The sequence below is a fragment of the Acanthaster planci genome, linkage group LG20 (assembly GCF_054643075.1).
Source record: "Acanthaster planci isolate LZ-2023a linkage group LG20, COTS_SCS, whole genome shotgun sequence".
In the NCBI taxonomy this organism is placed as follows: domain Eukaryota; kingdom Metazoa; phylum Echinodermata; class Asteroidea; order Valvatida; family Acanthasteridae; genus Acanthaster; species Acanthaster planci.
This window is the reverse complement of record NC_141796.1, coordinates 3398038-3410049: the sequence shown is the minus strand read 5'-3', so window position 1 is coordinate 3410049 and position 12012 is coordinate 3398038. Positions and strand designations below refer to the sequence as shown.

Here is a 12012-nt window from a genome sequence, read left to right as displayed (position 1 = left end):
ACTTTGAAATGTGTGGAATAAATCACATAAAACAACGCAAAGCTGCTAACGGACATTCGGTTGGTCTCATTAATGTAAACTTAAACGTGTTTAAAATCAGAAAATAGCCTCTTTGATATATTAGGAACTTGATTCTTCATTGAAAGGAAAATCTACTGCAGAAATGAAACATTTATGTCAAACAAATTACAACTAATTTTTTTAGCCACCTGATTTTGTCTAAGCTTTGTAAATAGGTCTACAGGTTTTAATGAAACAACTTTGCTTGAAATTGAATATGAGTTCTCACCAAATTCGGGAGGGCACACTTTATATTCTGCTGCACAAAGTCTGGCTGTAGACAGCATGATTAGGATGCCGCAGCACAGCCGTGGACCCCATGATGGCATTGTGGAATTCCCAGACCTCATAAATGAAAAAAAAAAGTTAATTTCTGACAATGTCAAGGGTTGTGGCTTCGCCTCGCCCATTCTTAACACGAACCTACAGTTCCTCGTCCTTTCTCCTTGCAGAATACGTGTATGCTGTCTTTTCTAGGTCAATACGCTGTCACTGTGACTTGAATACGCTGCTGCGTAGCTTTTGAGTATGCTCAAAAGTTTGGCACGACCCCGCATCCAAGTAGACCCTACCACGATGTATAAGATTTCACCACGATTGGCCACGCTTTCTAATTTTTTGAGGACGGAGTAAGATGTAATGGGCTTTTTAACAGCAAATCCAAATTATTACTGGGTGCAACACACTACAGAAAAAGGATCGTTCCTAGGTCTACCATCTTGATAAAACAGACATTTCAATTAAAGACAAATATGTCTGGTTTAAAGCCTATTACTACTGGTTATTATCTCTTCTACAAATTAATAACTACGCGCAAAACAAAACCAAAACACACACCTTTACAAACAACCTCAAACAAAAAAAATCAACACCTCTCACCTGTCAATATGAATGGTGAAGAAAAACAAACTACCCGGCAAATATAGTAGTTACTACAACTGCAAAGCCTTAGCATAACCACCGTCCTCTCAAAGGGAAGTTGTTTGACGATTTGACTGTTTGATCTGTTGTACAACGTATTACTGCTGTGCAACCACAAAGAGCGTAAACAATGCGCGTTCGATTTAGAAACTGGAAGTCCCCATATTGAGCAATCGGTGTTTTTTCCCTACATGAGTCTTGACGTAGCATTATGCTTTTGACCGCCCTGACGTATTCCCTGCAGATGGGTTGGTGGATGTTCGGGGGGGGGGTTCAACCAGGCGAAACATTCAGATTATGATAATATAACAGACTCTAAATGAGAAGTCTTACAGACGGAGGCTCAAAATTTCCTTCTGGAATGACCAGTCAATCCCTGTTTATTCTCCTCCTTTCCGTAGTCCTCCTTCCACCAAACTCTCCTGACCATTTTCCAGCGACTTTTTCCCTCGTCCCATATACATTATGTATACATTATACATTGTAAACATTAAATCCACTAATGCCGGGTAGATGTAACTAAAAACAGCACGCTGTCACCATAGACTCGGCCCCAGTCGCTGGTATTATACAATTCCGTATCACTACAATAATCATCCTGATTATATGCATTATGAACCAAACACAGCTGCGGTCAAAAAATTTGACTTACACTGGAGTGTTGCGCTAAAGTTTGTAAGATTTTGAAAACTAACATATTTTTTTCTGTAGCTTATAAGCACTACATCCCTTTTATTTACATGAACCCGTAGATACGGTACTCACCCGATTTTTCAGGTACAGAAAAGGAATTTTAAAAATCTCTCAATCTATTTCTCACGATCATATTACGGTCGTAAGAAATAGATTGAGAGATTTTTTTAGCTCTGCATTCGACACAATTGACCATGCCATCGTACTTGCTCGCTTGGAGCATCCCTACGGTTTGACTGGGTCTGTCCTTGACTGGTTTCGATCGTACCTTGCAGATCGTTCCCAAACTGAGGTTATTGGCGACTCTGAATCTGCTCCACAGCTTATGCCACGGGGTGTTCCATAGGGATCTGTATGTGGTGCTCCTCTGTTCACCTTCTACACAGCCCCTATTAGTGACATCATGGCCAGACATAACGTCAACCATGTCATGTATGCTGATGACACGCAAGTGTATCTGATCTTTAAGCCGACTGAAGCTGCCAGAGCCAATCACCGCCTTGAGGAGTGTGTAGGCCTAGGTGAGATCAGGGCTTGGGCGGTCACCAAGTTCAATGATGAGAAAAATGAAATCCTTCGTTTCAGCTCTCGTCTTGTTGACCATGCAAACTTGCCGCCAGTTATGATTGGCGATCTACTCGTGGATTTCTGTGACAAGGCACGTAATCTGGGTGTGGTATTGGATGGTGATCTGCGTGTAAGGACCCATGTCGATAACGTATATCGAGTGGGATGGGCATTTATCCACAAAATTGGCTCGATTCCAAGCTATCTTAATAAATCCTCGACTGAGAAATTAGTGCACGCTTTTATCACCTCGAGTATCGATGGCTGCAATGGCCTGCTCGTGGGCCTACCAACCAGTGACATACAGAGGCTGCAACGTCTGCAAAATGCAGCAGCCAGATTGGTCTGCTGTCCAAACGGAGTGAGCACATAACCCCAATCTTGCAATTACTTCATTGGCTTCCGGTCTCTCAGCGTATTATCTACAAAACCCTCATCCTAACATTCAAAGCAGTGCGTGGACTGGCGCCATCCTACTTACAAGAGTTGGTACATCGTTATCAACCCACTCGTCAATTGAGGTCTGCATTGCGTATGCTGCTGCAGGAGCTTTCCCCCCCCCCCTCCAAGGACCTCCTCGTAGAGGCAGAGCATTTGGCGCTGGCGCATTTGGCTCCCTCTCTCTGGAACAGTCTGCCTTTGTATGTCAGGGAATCAATGACACTTGATGTTTTTAAAAGTCGGTGGAAAACTCATCTTTTTAATCAATATTTTAACTAATGATATTAATGTATAATGATAAAACAAACAAAAATGTGACGGACCGACTTGAATCAAGTCTAATCTTGGAATATGTTATGAGTTTGGTAGCCATCCGAATAGTCATAATAGTTCCCACCCTGTCATGCTTGTAACCAGTATTTAAAGAGCTTGATGGGATATGAAATGGTCAGTTGTTTGTAACTAGTCATATTGCTTGATTTATACATGTATGAGGCTGGATTAGCTCAATGGTTATATTTCTACAAAACTTTGACGCATTATTCTTGCGCAACGTACTTTGCCGTGGCGTACGTGCGATTCTCCCTCTCTCCGATCGAGTTGTGTTGGCACATAACGTGAGTTGTCGTTCTTCATTAAGCTTTCAAATTTTGCTCACTTTAATTTTGCGTTTGGGTCGTGTTGCCATTGCAGCCTTGTTTTCATCAACCGTTTGACTACGCTTGCTTTTCTTTGTTGGTTGATGAGATCCAAAATAGGACATTTGGCTTCCTTTCAGTTTCGCACATTGTAGAGAAAGTTTTGTGCATGTGTCGTGTGACCGACGACTGTTGCACGTCAGCGACCTGACGACTGTTGTGCGTATTTTGTGCAATAGATTTATTCAGAGGAGAGAGGCGGGTCCGCACAATGCCCTTGGGAATTTATTAAAAGTTAACGTATAATGCCCTTGGGAATTTATTAAAAGTTAACGTATAATGCCCTTGGGAATTGAGTAAATTTTAATTTACAATCACCTAGGAACCTAACTTTATATTCTCAACTCTTGAGGAGTCTCATCGTCATAAACAAATACACTTCTGGTTATTGTCATACTCATACTTTAGATCTTCCTCCATGTTTATATTATAGTGTAGCCTATGCTGTCTCATAATTGTTGGATTGAATAATTAAATTTAATCTGAAACGCAATCACGGAACATCATGTTGTACTGAATACATATATTATTCTTTGATTAATCTGTGATCACTTAGCAGTTTCCTGTCCTCAATTTAAAAGTTGAGCGGACCCACTACGTCAGGGTGGTAACACCCCCACGTAACCGTGACAAAAATAACGACTTATCAGGACTTACATTACTTATACAGGACCGATGTTTTAACTACTTAAACTAATACAACAGACCCTCTTAAATGCTCCTAAGGCACTAGCCTGTTTTCCAAAATACCCTTTTTACATGGTGAGGTGTGCCTTAATTTGTTTTTCTCCATTTTATTTTTTATACTTCAACTTGCAATACAGGTATGTAGTTAGATAAACTCCAAAAGTCCATAAAGTCCGTTCCTGATGGTGCTCCTTGTCCAAAGATCATGTGACATAGTCTATTAAATAGCTTGGTGGTTTCCGTTCACGTGTGCTGCGTCGTGGATTTTGTTGCTGCGTGCGTGTGTTTGTTTGGTCAGCCCGGCTGCTCTGATTGTCTGAAGCTGGGCCTTCTGATGGAAACTGCGGCTCGCAGGGTGGGACTTATCTTTCTGTGGTGCGTCTGAGGTGCTTCCGATTACGGCGAAATTCTTGACCATCCTCTGCGATCATTTTGTATGAACGCATATTGACTTGCTCCTGTACTTGTGCTTTTTCCCAAAGTTTGGAATTGGCTTTTGGAAGTATGCGTACTGTGTCTCCAGGCTGGAGATGGAGTAGGGCTTTGGCATGTTTGTCGAAATACCGTTTCTGCTTTGCCTGCTTGATGCGCCTTTGGGCAAGGATGGCCTGTTGGGGTTGTTGTGATGGTACCAGCAGTTGTGCTTTTGTAGGCAGATTGGTCTTGGTACGGCGTCCATAGAAACGATGAGCAGGGAGATGTTTAAGCCTTCTGTTGGAGTGTACCTCCAGGCTAACAGGGCGAGGTGAATATCCCCATGACTATCCTTGGTTTTGCGAATGAGCCTCTTTGCAATTTTTACCGTGCTCTCAACTTTGCCATTACTCTGTGGATACTGTGGAAAGCTGGTGACATGGGTGAACTCGTACTCATTGGTAAAGTCCGCGAACTCCTTCGAGATGAATGGTGGTCCATTATCGGAGTATACTGTGTCCGGTATGCCATGTGCAACAAAGTAGCGTTTCAGTCTTTTAATGATAGCCTTTGCGTCTTTGCTCTGGGGCAGACTGTCAACTTCGAAATAATCAGAGAAGTAGTCAACACTGCACAGGTAGTCCATGTTGTCAACAGTGTATAAGTCTATGCTAATCTTCTGCCAGGGTCGATCTGGAGGTTTATGTGAGATCAGGGGTTCGCTCTGCTACTGTGGTTGGTATTTGTTGAAAGTTTCACAGGCTGAGATATAGTCTGTTAAGTTATGAGTCATTCCCGGCCAATAGACAAGATCTCGCGCTCTTCTTAGTGTGCCTTGTACTCCTGTATATGCGCTGTGTAGACGCTCGCGCACTCGTGGTCTTGCTGCCTTTGGGATGACACAGCGTGTACCGCGGAATATAACTCCATCTTGGTATGTCAGTTCATCGTGGATGTTGAAGAAGGGGCGTGCCTCGGCTGGCAGCTGGCCTTTGCTGTCGGGCCAGCCTGTTGCGATGAAGCCTTTGGTGGTTTGAAGGCTCGTGTCTTCTTCTGTGGCAAGCACGATCAGTTCCTGGGTTTTTGTCGAGATGGACAGATCGTCCATCATGTGGATGCTTTCTGTCTTTGCCTCTACTGGTGAACGTTCAGTGTTCTTTAGATACGCACGAGACAATGTATTAGTGAGATACATTTCCTTGCCTTGCTTATAGCGTATGTCCACATCGTACTGTTTCAGTCGGATGAGCAAACGCTGTAGTCGCTTGGGCGCTATTGAAAGTGGTTTACGGCTTATGGACACCAGAGGCTTATGGTCTGTCCACAGCACCACTTTCCGTCCGTATGTGTACTGGTCGTTCCGCTCCAAACCAAACACTTGGGTCAACAGTTCCTTCTCTATCTGCAAATATCTCGTTTCTGCAGGCGTGAGGGCTCTATTTGAGTATGTGACTGGTTGACCTTCTTGCAGTAATACAAATCCGAGGCCTTTGTCAGATGCATCGCCTCGTCCTTCAGCCTCGACAGCAGGATAAAAGTACCTAAGAACTGGAGCAGACATGACGCACTGTTTAATGCCGTCTGTTCCTTTGTCCATGTCCATTCGACATCCTTATGTGTCAAACGTCGCAGTGGTTCGCTCATCTCTGACAAGTCAGGCAGAAACTTTGCCAGATATTTCACCATGCCGACAAAGCGTTGGATTTCCTCTACTTATGTAGGAGCTTCCATGTTGCAAACTGCTTCAACTTTGTTCGGATCAGGCTTCACTCCGAACTGTGTCAAACGATGACCAATGAAAGTGACCTCGTCACTTTTGAACTCAAGCTTGTCCTTATTGAGTCTGATGTTCCTTTCCTTGCATCGGGAGAGGAAATTCCTCATGTTCTGATCATGGTCGCGAATGGCCTCTTCCAGTGTCTCTCCTTGTCCTGTTATGAGGATGTCATCTGCTATGACATGTATGCCGCTTAAGCCTTCAAGGCACTGGTCCAGTTTCATCTGGAACAACTCGGGCGAAGGAGACAGACCAAATGGCAAACGGCGCCACTGGTATCTCCCCCGTGGTGTCTGAAATGTAGTGAGACATGCCGATTTGTCATCCAGTTCGCACTGGAGAAATCCTTCCTTCAGATCAGCTTTACTGAAGACTTTGGCCGTCGCAAGTTGTGGAAGCACATCCTTTATTACTGGGAGAGGATATTGTTCACGCTTTAATGCGAGGTTGAGATGTTGCGGGTCAATGCATAATCGCAGCTTACCACTGGGCTTGACCACAGTGACCATGCTTGATACCCAATCTGTCGGGCCTGTGACCTTTTCGATCACATTGCCTTCCTCCAGTCTTTGGAGCTCCGCCTTCAGCTTTGGCTTGATCGCGATTGGCACACGCCGTGGAGGCATTATCACAGGTTTCGCATCTTGGTCGACAGTCAGATGTACTTGGCCTGGCATGCGGCCAAGGCCATCAAATACATCCGTGTATTCCTGTAGTATCTCACGTTTACTCAGTCCCATTCGCTTGTTATCCAACACGGAACGTTCAGCGTGTGTCTGCTCGACCACAGCAATATTATCATACACTACTTTGATAAGTCGCATCTGTTGAGCAGTTTTAGCCCCAAGTAGTGTATACTGAACCTGACCTTGACCAACAACAAAGTGTACCAAGTATTTCTTCCTATTCTTTGGGTTCCTCAAGTGCAGCTTGCACATTCCTTCAACTGGCATAGTTTCTTTATTGTGCATGCATAACTTGTGATTTGCTTTCTCTACAACAGTATCTTGCGGCAAGAAACGGGCGGGCATCACAGTACATGTGGCCCCAGAGTCAATTTGCATGTGTACAGGCTTAGTTACAAATGCACTCTTCTTCAGAGGATTCAGTTTCCTCAACAGTATGAACTTTGCCCTTTTTCTTTGTTTTAACATGTCTAGTACCACGTGGTGCACCTTGGTTGCATTTCTGAGCAAAGTGGTTTGCTTTACCATATGTTTTATACTCCTTTCCATAGACTGGGCAATTTGCTCTACCCAATTTGTGCTTACCACCACAATACTGACACTCAATATGGTAATTCTGTGTTTTCCCTTTCTTCGCACATAAGGCATGCACTGCAGTGTCAACAGAATTGTAATCATTTGACATAGCATTCAGATGGACTTTGGAGGCTTCACTGGCTCGACACAGGTCTAGACACTTTGGCAGTGTCAGCTCCTGGAAAGGCCGGTTTTTTTGTAGCGTTATCCGCGATTCCGCAAACAATGCGGTCACGAATAAGATCATCTGCTAATTCACCAAAATCGCATGTAGCCGCTGGTGTGCGTAGCTTAACATAGAAGTTGTCAAATGTTTCCCCTTGCTGTGAGCAGTTATTAAATTTGTACCGCTCGTAAGTTACATTTGTTTGACCAACACAATATTTCTCCCACAAATACAAGATCACTTTCAACGACTTCTTGTCATCTTCACTCTTAAATGGCAATCCATTATGTATATCCAAGGCTTCAGGGCCTATGGCTGTAATAAAGTGGGCAATTCTTACCCAGTCTGGGCTTTTATCAAGGTTAGTTATGACCTCATAGCTATCCCAGACGAGACGAAATTTCGCCCAATTTTTCTTCAGATTTCCTGTCAACTGCAAAGGCTTAGGGAGAGGAATGCGACTCATATGTGTGTGTTCGGATGGGTTTGGCATACTCCTAGCGTTGTGTCCCAGCATACAATAGATACAATGAACACCACAAACTTCGGACTTAAGTGCAACTGCTTAAAACAAACTCGAGTCTAGCTGTACTGAATACTGTGTTGCTACACAAAATTATAGAAGAATCTAATCATGGCTCTTAATACATGTACACACATGTAGCCAACACTTCTTACTACTATCCACTGTGGTCTGAATGCAAACACACACCGATTAGGCCTATGCCGATGCCGTCCATACAGTTCAGAGTCTGTTCAAATTCACAGTACATGTCATGACATGTCCACTCCGTTCATCGCGTACATGTACACACACACAGGCAACTGCGTGGTTCGACGGCGTCGCTGACGTGGCAAGTTCATCCGTTGGAATTTCACTAAGGGAGAGCTCTAACTCGCATCAAAGAAAAATCCACAGCGTCTGACACCATGTTGTGGGTTGTAGTGTTGCAGCTTAACAAAGGGGCTTCAGCTTTAAGAGGCAATTCAAGGACACACGAGCTACTGTTTTTTCCATGCTCGTCCACACTCGGCATACGGTTAGCAACAACGTGACCTCCCCGGTACCAGGACAAACTTAGGTGGGTAAAATTGGATACCGCGTCATACTAGGCAAACTCTGAAATCACAGAACCGCATACTGAAAATCCAAAAGTTTTGTACGACCATGAAAAAGTTAAAAACTTTGGAGGGCCCGGTAAGTACAATATACATAATACATGTAATTGTTCAAATAAAAACAAGGAAATACATTACGAGAATGGAAAATGGCAGTGCGTATATTTAATTAAAAAACAAGGTACAACGGCAAGGAAACGTCCGTTTCAATATCACTTTCTGTTTGTTGAGAATGGTAGCATGTACATGTGACTGAGGGAAGTAAAGACCTACAGTTGTAAAGGGGCATTGGTAGCGAAATGGCGGCATTCTTCATTGCTACAATCACGTTGATTTTGCAGCATGCGACAAGTAAGTTTGGGGTTCATTTTTGCCTTTTTCGTGATTTGTTTGCTTTCCCAAGAAAAGGCAATTGTCAAAAGCTGAAAGTTAATGCAGGTATAATCATAGGAAGCATTGTTATGTGTTCCTGTGTATGTTAGACGAAGGGTTTGCTACATTAAGAGTCAAACATATTAGTATCCGAGTAAAATATGCCCAGCGTGGTCATATTTAGGTCTGAATTTTATGTAAATAATCTATCTACACTATCTACTTAGTACAAACAAAGATTGAAAACATCATCTTACCATTAAATACTATGTTAATTTCTAACACTGGTGAATACGTTACCCACACCCCGGGAAGCATTCCATGCCTGCTTTATCCTTATGGTTATCAGTGGAAAATACTGAAGTAAAAAAAAAAGTTGAAGCACCTAAACCTGGGTCTCTAATTAAATGCAGGGTTTGTGGTAGCTTCAACTCTTCTCGAGATTCAAGTTGAGCCCGGACATGAAGTGGTAGCTAACCCTGGTGCCAACGTGACTTTGGCCTGCAAAGTGGTCGGTAAAGTGGACCAGCAGACGATTACACTAAAATGGCTTTTCCAGAACGACATCCAGGGTTTGTGTCATTTTTCAAGTGTAGATTTCATTGGAACTACAGCGGGACCCGATATTCCTGAGAAGCGGTGTAACCTGACTATCGGCCCCATGGACAAGTCATCTGAAGGAGAGTACAAATGTCAGTTCTTTGATGGAAAAGAACTGATCTCTCAAACCTTGAGTCTGATTATCGGTAAAATGCTTGCAATTCCGTTTCTTGCTTAGTTGTATACATGACGCCAAAGTGGATACATATAATTAACAGGACTGGCACAATTTAGGGAGATGTTATTATAACAATATTCTAATTACTTGTAACCTTAAAGCAAAATAGTTCGCAGCTGCTCGTTTCCACCCCAAAATTTCTACTTTAGTGTGCAATGTGTTATAGTTGTACTCATGATAAGGTATCTGTTTTATATTTCATTTTGTTTCTGTTTCTATTGTAATTCACTCATTCTGCAATATTATGAAGTTGTTAATTACCAAGAAAGGAACTGTTAAGGGTTGTTTGCTTAAAGGTTTTGAGAATGTTCTCAAACGTCGAAAACTAAGCTAGAGCAAATCTGTTTCGTAAAGTGGCGTATACTGGTCTTAGGTCTGGGACCCGACAAAATGGAAATGCCCGAAATGAGTGTCCGCATTTTTATCCTTAAAAGAATGTGTTTACACCACCATGAAAGATAGCAGTACAGCTTTTAAAACGGTGTAGCTTTCAGTTCCTATGTTTCACCACGAAGTGACGTATAGGATAGAATTCCTAGAAAATTTGACAACGTCAACATGCCTAGATAGGGCAATTTCCCCTTCACCTGGATTCTGTACGGCAAATGTTATGCATTGGGCATTTTTTATACACTGTAAAAAGAACCGGCCCACCCTTTTCGATAAAAGACCACGACCATTTATATTTCACTCATACATTTTTTGTCTTCGACGCGTTTCAGATACTAACGAATGCGATGACACTTCGACTAATAATTGTGACGAGAACGCTCACTGTGCGGATACAGTCCAAGGTTTCGAGTGCACTTGCAAAGATGGCTATACTTTGGACAAGACAAGTGGAAATTGCAAAGGTCTGTGATTATTGGTTATTTTTTTTGCTCTTCCATTTGGCTATTTCCGGGGTGAAGTTGCGATGACCTTCTTGCAATGGTGCCCTCTCGTTCTCCATAGCAAAGCAGCAAACACAGGTACAGTGGGAAAAGCATTTTCCTTGAACATTAAGGCTCACTGCAAGAATCTGAACCAAAAATCAGAAAATCCATTCCTTTCCTCCAAAGGTAAAGCACAGTATAAACACGACTACTTGCGAAAAAAAGTTCGTTGTTAATGTTATTATGATTCCATGTTTCTATGAGGAAATGAGTAGCCTGAGAAAATTCATCCAAATAAACAAAACAAACGGGAGAGGTGTTACTGTTCCTTCTTTTAAATGAGACAGTCGGGACGATGTTGTATTTTAAGGCTATAACCATTGCTCTCACTCTCATTTCTGGTCGTTTTATGTAATAGAAAATAACAAGAAAAGAGACCCCGACACAAACGTAGCCGTTGTAGTGTCTTGCGTCTTTGCTGGATTGCTCCTCACTGATGAGATCCAAGGGAAATCTTGGCCAGGCAAATTTGACCCTTAACTCTATACAGGATACGGCTGCTGTGGAGTCGACCGTAGCAATGGTGGGTCTTTTGAGAGACTACACAGAGTTTCAGATTAGTTTATTGAGCACAAAAGATGTTGATTGTCAAAAAATTGCCAAGAATTACCATCTGTTTCTTGCGTTTTTACCGCATTATTTTGTTTAGACAGAAGTCAGGTTTAGCATTTCAGTTGTGGCAAGTGAATTGATAGTTTCGAAAGAGTTCACTTCGGCTATCAGAAAATAGCAGGAAACTAGGGCAATTCGTAATTTCCTTCAAGGCAGATCACCAGGATATACTATTGTATTGCCCACCTGTTAAGATCATATTAAATTTGAAATAATTTATAATCCCCTTGCATCTGCGTTTGAAAGAGGTTCCACTGCTAGCTCTTGGCATTTAAATAAGGAGTATTAATGTAGTGAAAATGCAGTCCTGTTGGACGTGAAGTGTCGTATGCTGATGATTTAACGTCGCGTCAAGAGCATTACAGTTTGAATACATGTCGTTGAGTTGCTCTTTCATCAACTCTCAGACAGGCGATTTTAAATTCTTCCAAAACTCTAATTCATGTTTTCTCCCAATAAAATTCACTGTTATAGCTTGTATCATCATATGAGGAACGGATCGCGCAGGCT

At 42.5% G+C, this 12012-nt stretch overlaps 2 protein-coding genes across 7 annotated transcripts in view; one reads left to right on the top strand and one right to left on the bottom strand.

Annotated features, from left to right (window-relative positions):
* The window catches only part of LOC110975454 (uncharacterized), a 110106-nt gene that overhangs the window by 27887 nt on the left and 70207 nt on the right, over nucleotides 1-12012 (bottom strand). The window contains exons 1-2 of one of the 6 annotated variants that reach the window (XM_087130192.1): nucleotides 940-1107; nucleotides 290-405 (exon numbers count right to left, since the gene is read on the bottom strand). The exons of 4 other annotated variants lie outside the window; for them this stretch is intronic. In XM_087130192.1, coding sequence (XP_086986318.1) covers nucleotides 290-389 — 100 coding nt within the window. In that variant the 5' untranslated portion in view covers nucleotides 390-405; nucleotides 940-1107. Of the gene's footprint in view, nucleotides 1-289; nucleotides 406-939; nucleotides 1127-12012 lie in introns of those variants that run through there. One more of the 6 variants, XM_087130196.1, reaches the window with a different exon arrangement.
* On the top strand, nucleotides 7596-11370 carry LOC147795848 (uncharacterized). Its single transcript, XM_087130453.1, has 4 exons — nucleotides 7596-9156; nucleotides 9591-9923; nucleotides 10678-10809; nucleotides 11249-11370. Exons 1-4 carry the CDS (start codon nucleotides 9105-9107, stop codon nucleotides 11368-11370), a joined length of 639 nt encoding a protein of 212 aa, XP_086986579.1. The 5' UTR covers nucleotides 7596-9104.

Bases quoted from the DNA above. Each gene is read 5' to 3' on its own strand.
- LOC147795848 (XM_087130453.1), top strand. From the start codon at position 9,105: ATGGCGGCATTCTTCATTGCTACAATCACGTTGATTTTGCAGCATGCG. The intron at 9,924-10,677 runs GTAAAATGCTTG...GACGCGTTTCAG, and splicing joins AACCTTGAGTCTGATTATCG to ATACTAACGAATGCGATGAC. The intron at 10,810-11,248 runs GTCTGTGATTAT...TTTATGTAATAG, and splicing joins GACAAGTGGAAATTGCAAAG to AAAATAACAAGAAAAGAGAC.